Source organism: Phaenicophaeus curvirostris, chromosome 1, assembly GCF_032191515.1.
Source record: "Phaenicophaeus curvirostris isolate KB17595 chromosome 1, BPBGC_Pcur_1.0, whole genome shotgun sequence".
Classification (NCBI taxonomy): domain Eukaryota; kingdom Metazoa; phylum Chordata; class Aves; order Cuculiformes; family Cuculidae; genus Phaenicophaeus; species Phaenicophaeus curvirostris.
Genome location: NC_091392.1, coordinates 62075445 through 62090442, shown reverse-complemented (window position 1 = coordinate 62090442; position 14998 = coordinate 62075445). Strand labels below are relative to the sequence as shown.

At 47.1% G+C, this 14998-nt stretch overlaps 1 protein-coding gene across 1 annotated transcript; it reads left to right on the top strand.

Moving 5' to 3' along the window:
• Window positions 1–1362: 1362 nt before the first annotated feature.
• CKAP4 (cytoskeleton associated protein 4) lies at window positions 1363–9686 on the top strand. The gene is made up of 2 exons (XM_069859793.1): window positions 1363–1719; window positions 6587–9686. The coding sequence occupies exons 1-2, from the start codon at window positions 1378–1380 to the stop codon at window positions 7916–7918; spliced, it is 1674 nt and encodes a 557-aa protein (XP_069715894.1). The 5' UTR covers window positions 1363–1377; the 3' UTR covers window positions 7919–9686.
• The last annotated feature ends 5312 nt before the right edge of the window (window positions 9687–14998 follow it).

Below are 14998 nucleotides of genomic sequence, written 5' to 3'. Positions count from 1 at the left end.
TAGTGATGAAATGAAAGGCAGTTTTCAAAAACATTTGAGAGTCCATCCTGATACCCTAGCTACTCAGCATGTCTATCGGATAGGAGGAGGGAGGCGTTAGAAACTGAGTAGCCTTACCGGTCAGGTAGTTGGAGTAGATGATCATTGTAGGTCCCTTCCAATTGTAACTATTCGTTCCATTCCATTCTAATTTCAGTTCTGTCTGAAACATGGATAAGTGTGGGGACAAAGAAGTGGAGATTTTTTAAAACATATTTTTAGGATTCTCCAGTACAAACTGTGACACATTGGACACTTTGTTAAACACTGTCTTGTATCCAGAATCCTGGGTCCAAGTGCCTCATGGAAGCTGCCAGAACCTTTCAACCTACCGAGATTAAAGGAAAATATGTCCCAGTCCTTTCTCCTAATAACTAGGACTCAGTTCCAGAATCATAACCTGCAGTTACAAAAATCAGACACACCTTGCCCTAAAATTGCAGCATCCAGCCCACCCAGTCCCCTTGCACCTGGATCCTGTACTAGATGAGCAGATATAATTCCCCTGCACTCCATCAAACCGCTGATTCATTTCAATGCACAGCAGAATCATAGAATCATAGTATCACCAGGTTGGAAAAGACCCACCGGATCATCGAGTCCAACCATTCCTATCAAACACTAAACCATGTCACTCAGCACCTTGTCCACCCGTCCTTTAAACACCTCCAGGGAAGGTGAATCAACCACCTCCCTGGGAAGCCTGTTCCAGTGCCCAATGACCCTTTCTGTGAAAAAGTTTTTCCTGATGTCTGGCCTGAACCTCCCCTGGCGGGTCTTGAGGCCATTCCCTCTTGTCCTGTCCCCTGTCACTTGGGAGAAGAGGCCAGCACCCTCCTCTCCACAACCTCCTTTCAGGTAGTTGTAGAGAGCAATGAGGTCTCCCCTCAGCCTCCTCTTCTCCAGGCTAAACAACCCCAGCTCTCTCAGCCGCTCCTCATAAGGCCTGTTCTCCAGCCCCTTCACCAGCTTTGTCGCTCTTCTCTGGACTCGTTCCAGAGCCTCAACATCCTTCTTATGGTGAGGGGCCCAGAACTGAACACAGGATTCGAGGAGCGGTCTCCCCAGTGCCGAGTACAGAGGGAGGATAACCTCCCTGAACCCGCTGGCCACGCCGTTTCTGATACAAGCCAAGATGCCATTGGCCTTCTTGGCCACCTGGGCACACTGCTGGCTCACCACGACGGGGAACGGGACGGAGCCCGTGTGCGTGGCAGCTCCCCCGAGCGCTCGGACAGCCCGCCCCCCCCCAGTACGCGGCGGCCGGCGGGGCGGGAGCGCCCCCGCCCTCCTCCCCTCCCTCTCCCGCTGCTCGCACGGCGGCGGCGTCGTCCCGCCATGTCGGCCGCCAAGCACCGTGGCTCGAAAGGGGGCAGCCCGCCCGCCGGCGCCGAGGAGCCGGCGGCAAAGAAAGCAGCGTCGTCGTCGCCGGCGGCGGCGGCTCCGCACGGCCGGGGCGGCAGGGCGGGGGGCGGCGGAGGAGGAGGCCGGTCCGGCGCGGGGCCCCGGCGGGGCTGGGCGCTGGTGCTGGGCGCCGCCGTGGTGCTGGGCGTCGCGGTGGCCGGCGGCTGGTTGCTGCGGCAGCTGCGGGAGGAGGTCGGACGCAGCGCCCGGGAGAGAGAGGACTCCGGGAGGCAGCGGCAGGAGCTGGCCGCCACGCTGGACGCCGTGGTGCAGAAGGTAGCGCTGCGGGCGGGGGGCGGGGACGCGAGCATCGGCTGCGGGAAAGCGGTGCGGATGGAGGGGGGGTGGGGGGGTCGCCTCTTCCAGGAGCGGCTGCGCGGCTTGCGGGAAAGCAAACGTGTCCCGTTCCCTTCCCCCGCCGCCTCTTCCTCCCGACTCCGGGCACCCTCCTAACGTGGCCTGCAAACGTGGCCCCGGCCGAGCGAGGGATGCGGCGGGTGCGGGGCTGGGCGCCAAGGCGTTTTACGTAAGGCAGCGCGGAGCCGCCGTGCCGGGAGCCCGCGGGCGGTAATTCCATAGCCCGTCGGGCCCGGGTGGCGGCCGCCGAGCCGCTCCCTCGTTGGAGCAGGTGCCCCGCCAGTCGGGACGTGGCAGCATCCCGCCTCGGCAACCCCGAGAGCAGAACCGAGCCCGAAGCGCCGCTCCTGCCGAGGGAGCAGGGCTGGACGTGGCCGCCCGGGGCTGGGGAAGAGCTGTGGAGCAGCTGGCCGAGGGAGTGGCTCAACCGGAGCGAGAGAAATGCTCATTTCCCTCCTCCTTTTTGGTTTTTTTTTTGCACTTGGGTTTTACTGTCCCCTGAGCTGGAGTTTCACAAGTGGCACTGTCCGTCCGGATATGACTTAGGGTGCCTGAAAACTTTAAAAGTGGCATATATGAAGGCATTTCTGGAATCCTCAACATAAGAAGGATAGGGAGGTGTTGGAACGGGTCCAGAGGAGGGCTACGAGGACGATCAGAGGGCTGGAGCGTCTCCCACACGAGGAGAGGCTGAGAAAGTTGGGGTTGTTCAGCCTGGAGAAGAGAAGGCTCCTAGGAGACCTTATAGCGACCTTCCAGTACCTGAAGGGGCTACAGGAAAGCTGGGGAGAGTGTTCATAAAGGCCTGTGGTGATAGGATGAGGGGCGATGGGTATAAACTTCAGAGGGGCAGATGTAGACTAGACATTAGGAAGAATTTCTTCACCATGAGGGCGATGAGGCACTGGAACTGCCCAGGGAAGCTGTGGCTGCCCCATCCCTGCAGGTGTTCCAGGCCAGGCTGGATGGGGCCTTGGGAGGCCTGGTCTTGTGGGAGGTGTCCCTGCTCATGGCAGTGGGGTGGAACTAGATGATCTTTGAGGTCCTTTCCAACCCAAACTATTCTGTGATTCTATATCATCAACATATGATCGTGCTCCCATCTAGGGACTAGATAAATGGGTTGGAAAGCACTGTGTAAAGTTATGATGGAGTCAGATCACAGAAAGGGAACTTCTTGTCTCAGCCTGACTGCTTTTTGCACAGCGAGTCGTACAGATTCCCCATGTTCTCTGCAAGTTTGGGCCCAGGCCAGGAGCAGGGGGACAGAGTGGTGGGATGGGTGCTGGCAGAGATCCTCCAGCCTTTCTGTGGCGTTCCTGGGAGTGTGGAGGTTTGCATGCGCGGAGTTTGTAGGATCAGTCCTGGTGTTTCCTCTCCCTTACAAGGAGGAAAAGGAAGACTTTTAGGAGGGGGAAAAGGGTTTTAAATGCAGAGCTGTGCTGTTGTTTCTGAAGCTGATTTTAAATCCTGAGTGTTTTTTGCTTATGGATGGACTGTGATTTAATCTAGCAAGGGTTTTCTTCCTAGTTTTAAAGAATTTTTGTAGAGTCTTTGTGTGAAGGAAGACATTGCAATGGCAGGACATACAGGATATGAGATTACAATATGTGAATATAGAACCCAGATGTATGTGCAATATGTAAGCTCTTCCAAGCGTAGGAATGGGAACAATTTGCTGCCTCCATCTCCATGTAGTCACAGAAAATCCAACATATAAGTTACATTTTCTAGGAGAGAGGTTTTATACCTGAAAGTTATAAACAGTTTGTTTCAAAGGGAACTGAAACTATTTGCCTGCCTGTAGTAGGTGATTGATGTTAGACATACTTACAGTAGTGCAGAAATAAAAGGCAGGGGGAGAAGTCATGCAGAGTTTTGATGTAACCCTTGAAAACTTTGCTTGTGGTTTGGTGTTCTCTTTAGAGAAGAATGTACTTGAGGGAGAGGGGACCAGGCTATATTTCATTTCTTTACAGAAGAGCAGGGTCCCACATTTTATTTTTTGAGTGTTGTCAGCGCAGGCTGCTGTGTGGAACTGGCTTTCCTCTTCAGTCTTTTACTGCAGAGCGCTCCTGTCGGGAGTAAGCGTTGTATAAACTCATCTGCTTTACACATCAGCAGTAGGAGGAGAAAGGAAATGATGTGGAAGTTTAGTCTTTAACACAGCACAGTTCTTAGAGAGGCCGAGATTGATTGATGTTTGAATGCAAGATAGTGTGACCGGTTATAGAAGACTTATTTGTTAGCTATGGACATATTTTTGTGAGCTGTTTATGATGTTCAGCCTTTTAAGGGCTGTGATTTCAAATCTTATGAGCCATGAACACCAAACGGGCAAACTCATGCATAGATGCACACACAAACTGACTGTGTAGTGAATATGAACTGTTACAATGAAGTTGTGAGTTTTACCTCTCTTGTGCAGTGAGTTAGATTTGGGCCCTGGTGGCTCTTGGTTAGGACAGATCAGATTAAAAACTGGTCTTATCTGAAGACCTTGGTCCATTTTACCTTATTGGAGCTCTCTGATCTTCAAGTGGCTGGTCCAGCTGGAAATATAGAAGAATAGCTTCAGGTTACACCATGAGCGTTGCCTAAATGCAATGGAGGAGCAGATATAAAGTGTTTCCATTCTGGAGGGGCTGGATCACTCTCTGTCAAAGCTACAGCAGCGGAGACCTTCTGGCCTTCTGGAGAGTTCTTCTGGGCATTTCTAATGCCTTTTCTTAGACTAACGTTTGAAGATGGTTGATTTCAAATATGGATTCGGTTGGAGTATGTCAAAGCAAAATAAATTGACTTGTAAGAAGGGGAGGAGAACTTCCCTGTGCTCCTCTTCTAGATTTCTGAAGTCCATTTATAGTGATACAGAAAAAGCTGTCTGTGTGGAAAAAATCTAAATGACAGCTAAGACAGTGCAAATGAGGTTGGTAAGTCAGTGTAGTGGCTGGTGCCCTGCTGCAGTACATACAGCAGTACTGCCTGCTCCCCGCACCCAGCTCATTTCTAGTTTTGTATGTGAACTCTAGAGAATACAAGTATAGGGAATGGAAAGTCATTACAAACCTTTGTACATGAGAGGGGGGAAAAGGAAGGCTTTGAACAACCTGGTTTAGTGGAAGGTGTCCCTGTCCGTGGCAGGGAGGTTGGAACTGGATGATCTTTAAGGTCCCTTTCGAACCCAAACCGTTCTATGATTCTATGGGTATTCTTCAAACTGTGAGAAATCTGTTGGAGCAAGGGCAGGTCTTGTGGCCAAAGTCTTCAGTCCTCATCAGTGTAGACTTCGACGAAAACCAAGGAGGATTTGGCCTGGGATTTAATCTTGCAAAAATACATGTGAATAACTTAATTTCTAATTAGTAAGTCTGTTAGGTCTTTTGAGATGAATCTCTAGGTTCAGAGGCCTCCTTCAGTGAGAAAGGCAAAAAAGAATAGGAGGCTCTGTGTATTTCTCTCTAAGAACATATAAAATATACTTGCTTCTATTTATAAAATAAAACCACCCCTCCAGCTGTGTATCTAATCGGTAAACATGGCGGCCCATGTGGCATGACTGATTAATGCACCCCTCAGACACAGGCAGTAGTGTGAGGCGAGGCAGCGCGCATTACTCAGCACTTGCCATCCTGCCAAGACCTTGAGGTATTTTCTGCGTGATGGATTCCTGTTGCAGCCAGTGGGATTTCTTGCAATGCTTTACTAAGTTTAAAAAAAAACAACCCACGCACGCACAGGAGGATTCCTCTACAGTCTTAAAGATATGATATTCTGCTCGGCCTCAAAATTAAGTAATGCATGCTTCCCTGTTGGTGTGCCTGGATCTTACCTTTATATGTGAGAGTAAACAACTGTGGTGGCCACTTACTCCTTCAGCTTTTCTGTCTTGCTGCTGCTAGAAACAACTGTAGTGTTTGTAATTGGGAAGCTTAATAGCATGCCTGATCTAGCGGTAACAACTTTCTGTGTTAAACCTGAGACAGATGCAAGTCAGTCCGCTCGGCAGCTGCTATGGCTTTGTTCTCTGTCTGCGTCCACACACGTGTTCCTGTTCACTAAGAGCACGTGGATGTCTGCATGTGTGTGGTATGATGAGGTGCAAATTATTTAGAACATTAAAGCCCTTTCTGTGTTTTTTTCTTAATCTTAAAAAATAGTTAACAAGAAAAATCAGTGTCTCCACTGCTGTTTAGGAGCAGGAAAATGTCATGGCTATGACCTCCGTTCCTCAGCCATTCTCAGCTCCCCTTTCCCCTTGATTTTTCCTGTTACTCTTTTTTGTCTACTTTGAAACTTCTTTTATGTTCAGGAATTGGCTTTGGGTATGATTGCCTGCTAAAGTCTTATCCCAGATTTTCTGTATTCAGGAGCTGCTGCCAGCTGTTTCTTAGGTTGTTTTTTTTCTCTCCTCCTTTCCTTCTTTAGAGACTTGTGGCCCATAGAAGCAGGAATCTGTGTATAGAGGAGGGGTGGCTCAGGAGTCTGGATGCAAACTTGACATTGATTTTCACAAGCATGGATTTCCTGGGTCATCTGTAGTAGGTTAGTGAGGCCAAGAATCCTCAGTAGAAAATGTCTGTATCTATAGAACTGTAGGGCTCTAGATGATGGGCTTTTTGTGCCACTCGTATGTGTGCGCCATAGGGTCACCTCAGGCAGGGGGCATGAAGGATTGCAAGGTGATAATTTCATATGGTAACAAGGGCCATAAGTATTTTACACACAAAGGGTAAGGATGTAGATAAGGATGAAATTGTATTAACCATGTGGATTTCTGTTCTAGGTGCGCTCCCTTCAAGCCACTTGTGGAGGATTTGAATCCGTGATGAAAATTGCTCAGCAGAAGCAGGAGGTTGCAGAGAAGGCTATTAAACAAGGGGAGAGTGAAATAAACCGGATCAGCGAAGTGCTTCAGAAGCTACAAAATGAAATTTTGAAAGACTTGTCTGATGGCATCCACATGGTGAAGGATGCAAGGGAACGAGACTTCACATCTCTGGAAAACACAGTGGAAGAGAGACTAACGGAGCTAACCAAGTCTATAAATGATAACATTGCTGTATTCACTGAAGTCCAGCAGAGGAGCCAAGATGAAATCAGCAATATGAAAGCAAAGATTGATTCACTGGAAGAGGCAGATGTATATAAACATGACATTAAGGTGCTAAAAGATGCTTTTGATGAGATGCAGGCATCCATAAAAATCAAAGAAAAGGACATCGAGACTTTGAAGAGTACAATGGAATCCATGGAGTCGGATGTGTATACTGAAGTGAAAGAGCTAGTCAACCTCAAACAAGAACATGAGAAATTCAAAGAGGCTGCGGACACTGAACACCTTTCATTAAAAGCTTTACAAGAGAAAGTTCTAAGAGCTGAGGATTCTATTATGCAGCTCCCTAGTGACATTAAAAGACTCAGTGAAGATTTACTGCAAGTTAGATCTGACCTCAACAAATGGGAAGAAAGTGAACTCTTCAGAAAAGCATTAGAAACTTTTGGGAAGAACAGTGAAGGGCTAGAGTCTCGACTGAGGCACATAGAAGACAGGCTGGAGTCTCTAAATTTTGTTGCTTCTCAAAATAGTGAGAGGTTGGAATCTTTCCTTTCTAAGGAGGCAGAGTACAAGAATAAGCTCAGTACCCTAGAACAAAGCATTGCTGCTTTCCAGGGGGTCTCAAATATGGACATCACTTCAGTCACAGACACTCTGAAAAATCTTCGAGAGTCACAGACCTTGCTGTACAATGAGATGGAAAACTTGAAGAGAAGCATTGGTGATCTGCCATCCTCCGGTGCTCTTCAGGATGTCCAGAACCAAATTAGTACTTTATTGGATCAAGGAAATCTTCAGACGGGTCAAGCACATTCTCAAGGCTATCTTGAAAAAATTTCTTCTGTGGAAGGCTCTGTGGATGAACTGAGATCTTCTGTCAGCCAGGTTGATTCTGATTTGAAAATGATAAGAACTGCAGTGGATAGTTTAGTCTCCTACTCAGTGAAAATTGAAAATAATGAGAACAACTTGGAGTCTGTGAAGAGCTCAGTAGATGACTTGAGGAATGATCTGGAAAGGTTGTTTGTGAAAGTAGAAAAAATACATGAAAAAGTTTAGGCAGCAGTGCTCCTTGTGCAAATAACGAATTAAGGAGAATAGCTTTTATATGCCCCGTTTTTTTACTCTTTTTAAAACCAATTTGATACCTCCAAAGAGAATAAGAATACTTTAATAATAGAGACAGTTCTGCTTATTTCTTTATTTCTCTTTTGTGTAGTGTTTTTATTGTGGGGTTTTTTTTTTTTAATTTTGTTTTAAGAAGGTGTGAGTTTAGGTGGGCATTGAATTTCTGAGGGCTCATCTTCTCTATAAAGTGACACCACTGTAACTGTAGTGGTGTAACTAAGGCACTACAGCCTTGTTAGCACAGGCATGTATTTAATGGCATGAAGGTGTTTGACACTATGACACTAGATATCCCACACAGAATGCCCACAGCTGTTCCGGTATGAAAAGTGTACTGCCTTACACAGCGAGGATTTTACTGATATGTTTTGGTTTAAGAAATAAATTAACAAAGCTACACCCCTGTCTTAAACTGTTTAAACCAGTAAACTTAGATGTGGATTTGAAGCAACTCATCCTTTGTTGCAGTTTGGGACTCAGCTGTGTGGTCAGTTTACCTGGTGTTGGTTGAGCTGTAGTAGATTTTCCACGAGTCCTTAATTGGTACCGAGGAGCTAACAAGGGATTAGCTGAACTCCCTGAAGGGAAAGTTTGAGGTAAGTGGCATTGCTTGGGGCTAAGACCCAAGAGAGGTGTTCCACCACCTGGCTGGAGAGATTCATCATTCGTGATCATGGGCTTCTTTCTGAGTGTCTTTAGCTGCTGGTGTAGTAGACCAGTGCTCAGAAGGGACATCCGAAGGATGGGATTAGTTTCAAGAGGGTACAGTAATATTTTTGTCACATCTTTGGGCTATTTACATGATGAAGCTGTGTCTTTCCTGGAAGGGCCTAATTTGTCTGTGATACAGGTTTTTCTGTAAAAATGGTCACATATTTGAATAAGGAAAGAGAAGGACTAAAACTGCGCCTCTTGCGTTTATCAAGCATGCTAACAGTAATCGTACACTCCAAAACACACAAGGGGGAAAATCACCATGAAATCAGCAGAATTGATTCTAAGGTGTATACATTTCCAAGTTTTCATACAGCTGACAGTGACCTGAACTCTTGTTACATATTCAGGGCTGGGTGCCTGATTCTTGTCACCATTATTGTCGTGGGGTGCCTGCCTGAGACACTGGTAGCAAAGGATCCTTCTAGGAATTGGTTGAGAGTGAAGAAGTGTCATACTTATCTAGATGTTTACTTAAAAAACACATTTTGTCATGGAGCTTTCTTGGTTTTCTCTCTTTTATGGAAAGGATTTTAAAAATCCCTCCTTTTCAAATTTACTTTTGAGCTTATCCAAAGATTTGGTAGAGGAGTCTGCACACTGATGCCTTGGAAATGGGTTGTGTGCATCGTGCCCACCTCAGCCTGTACTAGCCAGATCCCTGGTTATGTTAGAAGAATTCCTAGAAATAGGACCTTCCAGAAGTGGTGTGATTGTGGGAACGGCACAGGTGAAAGGGAGTTTTCCTAGGTAAACCATGATAGTGAACCATATCTAGTGTTGTTCCCATTGTAAACAGGAAAGAATTCCTGGCAAAGAAAGAGGGACCCACAGCATTAAGGTAACTTGTCACTGTTGGAACTGCACTGTTCTTTGTGGACTTATCAAGTTCTTGAACAATGTTGTTCAGGTTACTGTGAAATGAACTGTATGGCTTATTTGCGGTATTTTTAATACATAATAAACATTTGGAATATTCTCTGCACCTGTTTTTGATCGTTGCTTACTTCATGTTGTGTGTCCCAGGATGCTTCCAGTGGGGTACAGGGAAGGGCCTGGAGGGAAGCACTAGAACTTTATACTGAGATGTCATACAGCCCTTTACTTGTTCTCAGCTTCTCTAGAGAAACTCTGAGGCACTCTTGTGGTTACTGAGGAACTCTTGGAAATAGGATTTGAGTCCAATCAATGCAGTGGTACTGAACACCGGGCTCAGAAGCTCCAGATGGTACTTGTGAGGTACGAAATACATGATTTATACAATGAATGAATGCTATGTCAAACACCACCAGAAATGCCTCAGTAAGACTTTAACAATGGCCAAAGCATGTAGAACAGAAAATAATGTCCGGAAGGAACCTACGTCATCTTTCCAGAGTGGCTGCTGCTTTTGCATAGTTTTGAATGCCAGAGTTTCTTATGGCTGCTACAAATTAAGGGGTTCAGGTAACCGCAGAGGTTGCCCAAGCAGGCGCCAGGAGGTAGTCCAGTCACATACTGATCTCCAGTGTGCTCTGCTCTTCAAGAATGTGCCAGTTATAGATCCTGGAAAAACACTGTCTTAGGAAGAGTGGGTTATATAGTTTGGGACAAGAGAAACTGGCAGCAAAAATGCACCTGTGTGGAAGAGCGTGACCTTTCTCCTCAGGCTCAATGCACAGGAAGCTTTTAAGAACTCTCACGGAGTGGGAACTTAACAGACCTTGGAACAATGAGCGGAATATTTCTGGGGGACTCAGGTGGTGCTAGGAAGGCACCATAAATTGCAAGGCCCATAAACTGAAACCATCTTCATGATGGATGCCTGGCTTTCAAAAGTTCGGGAAAAGATAATTTCAGGAATACGGGTGTTATCATGTCCTGGCAATCCCTGAGGCCACATTCATAGAGCGAGCTAATTGACTACTTACATGTCCCACAAAGGTGAGCAGAGAGCCCCTTCCATCTAAAAGAGACACCTCGATAGCAAGCAGGCTGTGAGCATGCAGTGACTTCAAAGGGTAAGAGTTGCATGGTAAGGGAACTTAAAAGAGGCTGTGAAACAACAGGCGCAGCTGAGCCAGATTTGATCTCAAAGTTTAAATGAAAAATTGCTAGTTATGCTTCCAGAAACTTATTTTGTTATGGCAAGCTATTGAAATTATTTATTTCACTAAATAAGGGGAATTCTTCATAAATTATAATCTGGCTGGAGGCAGGCACAGCAGTGAAGGATCCCTTGGTGGGCTGGAGGTGTAGATTTTAGATGTGGCTTAACAGCCTCATTGAACGCAACCACTTCTTAATTCCCTCATAAATGCTCACAAAGCGCATCCTGTCCTAGTGCTGCTGTTTGCAGTTGTTTTTACCCTTTTCAATAAAAGCAGTGGAGAAGGTCTCAAGCAAGACCATCTGTGTTATCAGTGTTGTTTTACATTATTGGTAGTTCATCAATAATGTGTTATACTAACACATTTCAAAGGAAACTGTCCACCAGGTTGATGGGATATTGATTGAGCCTGTTCCTTAACATTTGTCTTCATTTTCAGTTCTTGTAAATTAAGGCATTGTGGACTTGATCACGCTTGAAGAGACTGGCCCGAATATCTATGCTGGCAAACATGATGGAGAGAAATCTGCTGCTGCTGCAGGGGCTTCTCCCAGTAGGGCTTTGTCCACTGCTGTAAGTGAAATAACTCACAACAGCAAGCGTTTGTTGACCTAGATGTGTATGTTAGAGGTTTTATGAAAGCATGCATTAGTGATTTAAGTCTTTTATACCATCTTATTTGACATAGCTGGTAGTTTAAACAAAGCTGCAAAGAAGTCAAATGAAATAACTATAACAGCCTAAAAACATTCAACGTAGGCAGTTTGGAGAGCTGGGATATAAAACTGTCCAGAGGAGGGCCAAAAAGTTGATGAAAGGGAAGTCATATAGGAGGATTGGCTGAAGTCGCTGGCCTGTTCAGCCTAGAGAAGAGGAGACTGAGGGGAGAGTTCATCACAGTCTACAGCTTCCTCATGAGGGGAGGAGGAGGTGCAGGTGCTCATCTCTTCCCTGGGGCAGCCAATGATAAGACCCAGAAGAATGGCAAGAAGATGTGATGAGGAGCTTTAGGATGGATATTAGGAAAAAGTTCTTCACCTAGTGGGTGGTGGAGCACTGGAACAGCTCCCGAGGGAAGCAGTAATGTTGCCAAGTCTGACAATATTCAAGAAGCACTTGGACAATGCCCTCAGACACATGGTGTGACTTTTGGGGTTGTCCTGTGCAGGGACAGGAGTTGGACTCAATGATCCTTATGTGTCCCTCCCAACTCAGGACATTCTACAAGCCCTCCATCCTACTAAGCACTACAAATGACTGTTGCTGCCTGGTTTGGGGCACTCCAAGAAAGATGTGCTTGAGCTGGTAAGGCTCTCAAAGAAGAAAATGGTGGTCAGAGGTAAAGTGTTTTGTGAAAATAAAGGTTGAACAATTGGGCCTGTTCAGACTTAGGAAAGCTGGGGGAGGATTGAAGGGAAAAGAATGAAAGAAGTAATAAACAATGTTCAGCTATCTAAAAGCCTATTCTGTAAAAAGAATTAACCCATCTGCTTACTGTGGAGAGGGTATCATAGAATCAGAATCATTAAGGTTGTAAATGACCAATAAGACCGTCAAGTCCAGCTGGCAGCCCAACACCACCATGACTACTAAACCATGTCCCAAAGTGCCACGACAACATGTGTTTTGAACACCAAGGGAAGGTGACTTCACCACTTCCCTGGGCTGCCTGTTTCAATGCTTGAGCACTCCTTCAGTAAAGAATTTTTTCCGAATATCCAATCTGAATCTCCCCTGGCTCAACTTGAGGCCATTTCCTCTCACCTTATCACTTGTTCCTTGGGAGAGGGTGAGGTGTTACAGGTGGGAATGCCGCAGGTGAAGGGCAAGGGTGGTGTAAGGGCAGCAGGGAGCCTGAGCAGATAAGAAAGACACAAATATTGCTGGCACCGAGGGGGCTGTTGCCTCTGTCGCTTCGACGAGGTGGGCAGGGAATGCTGCAGGGGATGGAGCCAGGGATGCAGGGCAGGCAGGGAATCATAGAATAGTTTGGGTCGGAATGGATCTTAAAGGTCATCCAGTTCCAACCCCCTGCCATGGGCAGGGACACCTCCCACCAGACCAGGCTGCCCAAGGCCCCATCCAACCTGGCCTTGAACACCTCCAAGGATGGGGCAGCCACAGCTTCCCTGGGCAACCTGTGCCAGTGCCTCACCGCCCTCATGGTGAAGAAATTCTTCCTTATGTCTAGTCTAAAACTGTCCCTCTCCACTTTATATCCGTTATCCCTAGTCCTATCACTACGAGCCTTTGCGAACAGCCCCTCCCCAGCTTTCTTGTAGCCCCTTCAGGTTCGGGGAAGTCGCTATAAGGTCTCCTAGGAGCCTTCTCTTCTCCAGGCTGAACAAGCCCAGCTCTCTCAGCCTGTCCTTGTACGGGAGGTGCTCCAGCTCCCTGATCATCCTTGTAGCCCTCCTCTGGACCCGTTCCAACATCTCCATATCCTTCTTATGTTGAGGATTCCAGAACTGGACACAGTACTCCAGACGAGGTCTCACAAGAGAGGAACAGAGGGGCAGAATCCCCTCTTTCGCCCTGCTGGCCACGCTGCTTTTGATGCAGCCCAGGTTACGTTTGGCCCTCTGGGCTGTGAGCGCACACTGCCGGCTCATATCGAGCTTCTCCTCGACCAGCCCCCCGAGCCCTTCTCCGCGGGGCCGCTCGCCACCACGTCACCCCTGATCCTGCACTGAAGTCGGTCTCTTCCCGGGGGGCGGGCGCTGCTGCACCGCTCCGCCGCCGCCGCCCGGGGGCGCCCGCCCGCCGCGGGGTTGGGGAGGGGGTGCCGGTGGCCGGCGGGGCGGCGTTGGGCGCCCCCCGGTGGCGTTGAGGCGGCGCTGCAGGGGCCGGGCCGGGAAACCCTCCCGAGGCGCCCGGCCTGGCGCCTCCGCCTCGCTTCCCCACAGGGGCCTGTGCCCTGCTTAACGCCCTCCTCACGGGACACCGGCACCAGCCCGAAAAAAGCCTCCATCCAGCGCTGGGCTGATTCTAGAACCGCAGCTTCTTCTGCCCAATTAGCCGTTTTGCTAATTGCCGGTCCCATTTGTTTTGTCGTCAGCTGCTTTAGTTTGTAGACTGCGAGCAGATATTCACCGATGCCGGAGATCCAAGCAGAATACTTACATGTGGGATTTTATGGACACTTATTTGTAAATGAGACGGTCAAATGGCACCCAAAGCAGCTCTTTTTCCCTGGAAGCCCTTTAGTCTGACCGAGGATGCTCAAAGAGCATTTCTGCTTTGAACACGAAAGCAAGAAGTGTATTTTCCACTTGCTCGTGTAGCAAAGCCTCTCTAGAATCTCTAGTATCAAATATCTTGCTAGCTCCCAGTTTATTATATCTTCTCAGGACCCAATGTTTGTTTATGCACCGAGAAAGGGAAATCAGAAATCTGTTTACAAGAGCAGAATTTGATGATGCCTGCATTTATAATGCAAATAATAGCCCTTGGATCTATTCAGAGTTAATGCAGCATCAGAGTTGTAGCCTACTCAGACAAAGGGATCCCTGAAGTCTGCTTTTTTTTTTTTTTAATATGTATTGGAGCTAAAGTAGCAGGTGTTTCTTTGGCTGATACGGAAATACAAATAATACACGTCAAAATCTTTTCCAAGATTATGGCATCTCGATTCTCAGCTTAGCAATGGGGGACAAATCTTTTCTCGAGTGGTTCCACTTTCACTGTAAGAGGAGTAAAAGCCAAAGAAGCAATTTCTCATTTTGCTACATACCCTGTTTAGAAAAAAAAAATAGGTCAGATGAAATAGTTATAACACAGTTAACTCCTGCACCCTACTCTGGTGTCCATCTGCAATTCTAGAGGAAAAAGCTAGTTGAAATAAGACCAGCTTTGTTCCACTCAGAAAGATTTTTCCTTTGACACTCTTTAGATATAAATATGTCAAATATAATCCTTTCCAGTCAATACTGCTTAGATTTGGGATTAGGATAGAGTCCTACAATTACAAGTAAGGATGGAAAACATAACAAGTGGAGAAAGAATCAGGGTTACCTTGAAACTTCCATTTTTTTTAGTGCTCTTACTTTCACAGAACTGTTTAGGTTGGAAAAGACCTTTAGGATGATCCAGTCCAACTGTAAACCCAGCACTGCCAAGTCCACCACTATACTATGTCCGTAAGCACCACATCCATGTCTTTTAAATTCCTCCAGGGATGGTCACTGCACTGCTTTCCAGGGCAGCCT

What these genes read in the sequence shown, in the direction of transcription:
- CKAP4 (XM_069859793.1), top strand. Translation starts at nt 1,378, where the DNA reads ATGTCGGCCGCCAAGCACCGTGGCTCGAAAGGGGGCAGCCCGCCCGCC. An exon ending in TGGACGCCGTGGTGCAGAAG is followed by an intron (nt 1,720 to 6,586) that starts GTAGCGCTGCGG and finishes TTTCTGTTCTAG; the next exon opens with GTGCGCTCCCTTCAAGCCAC.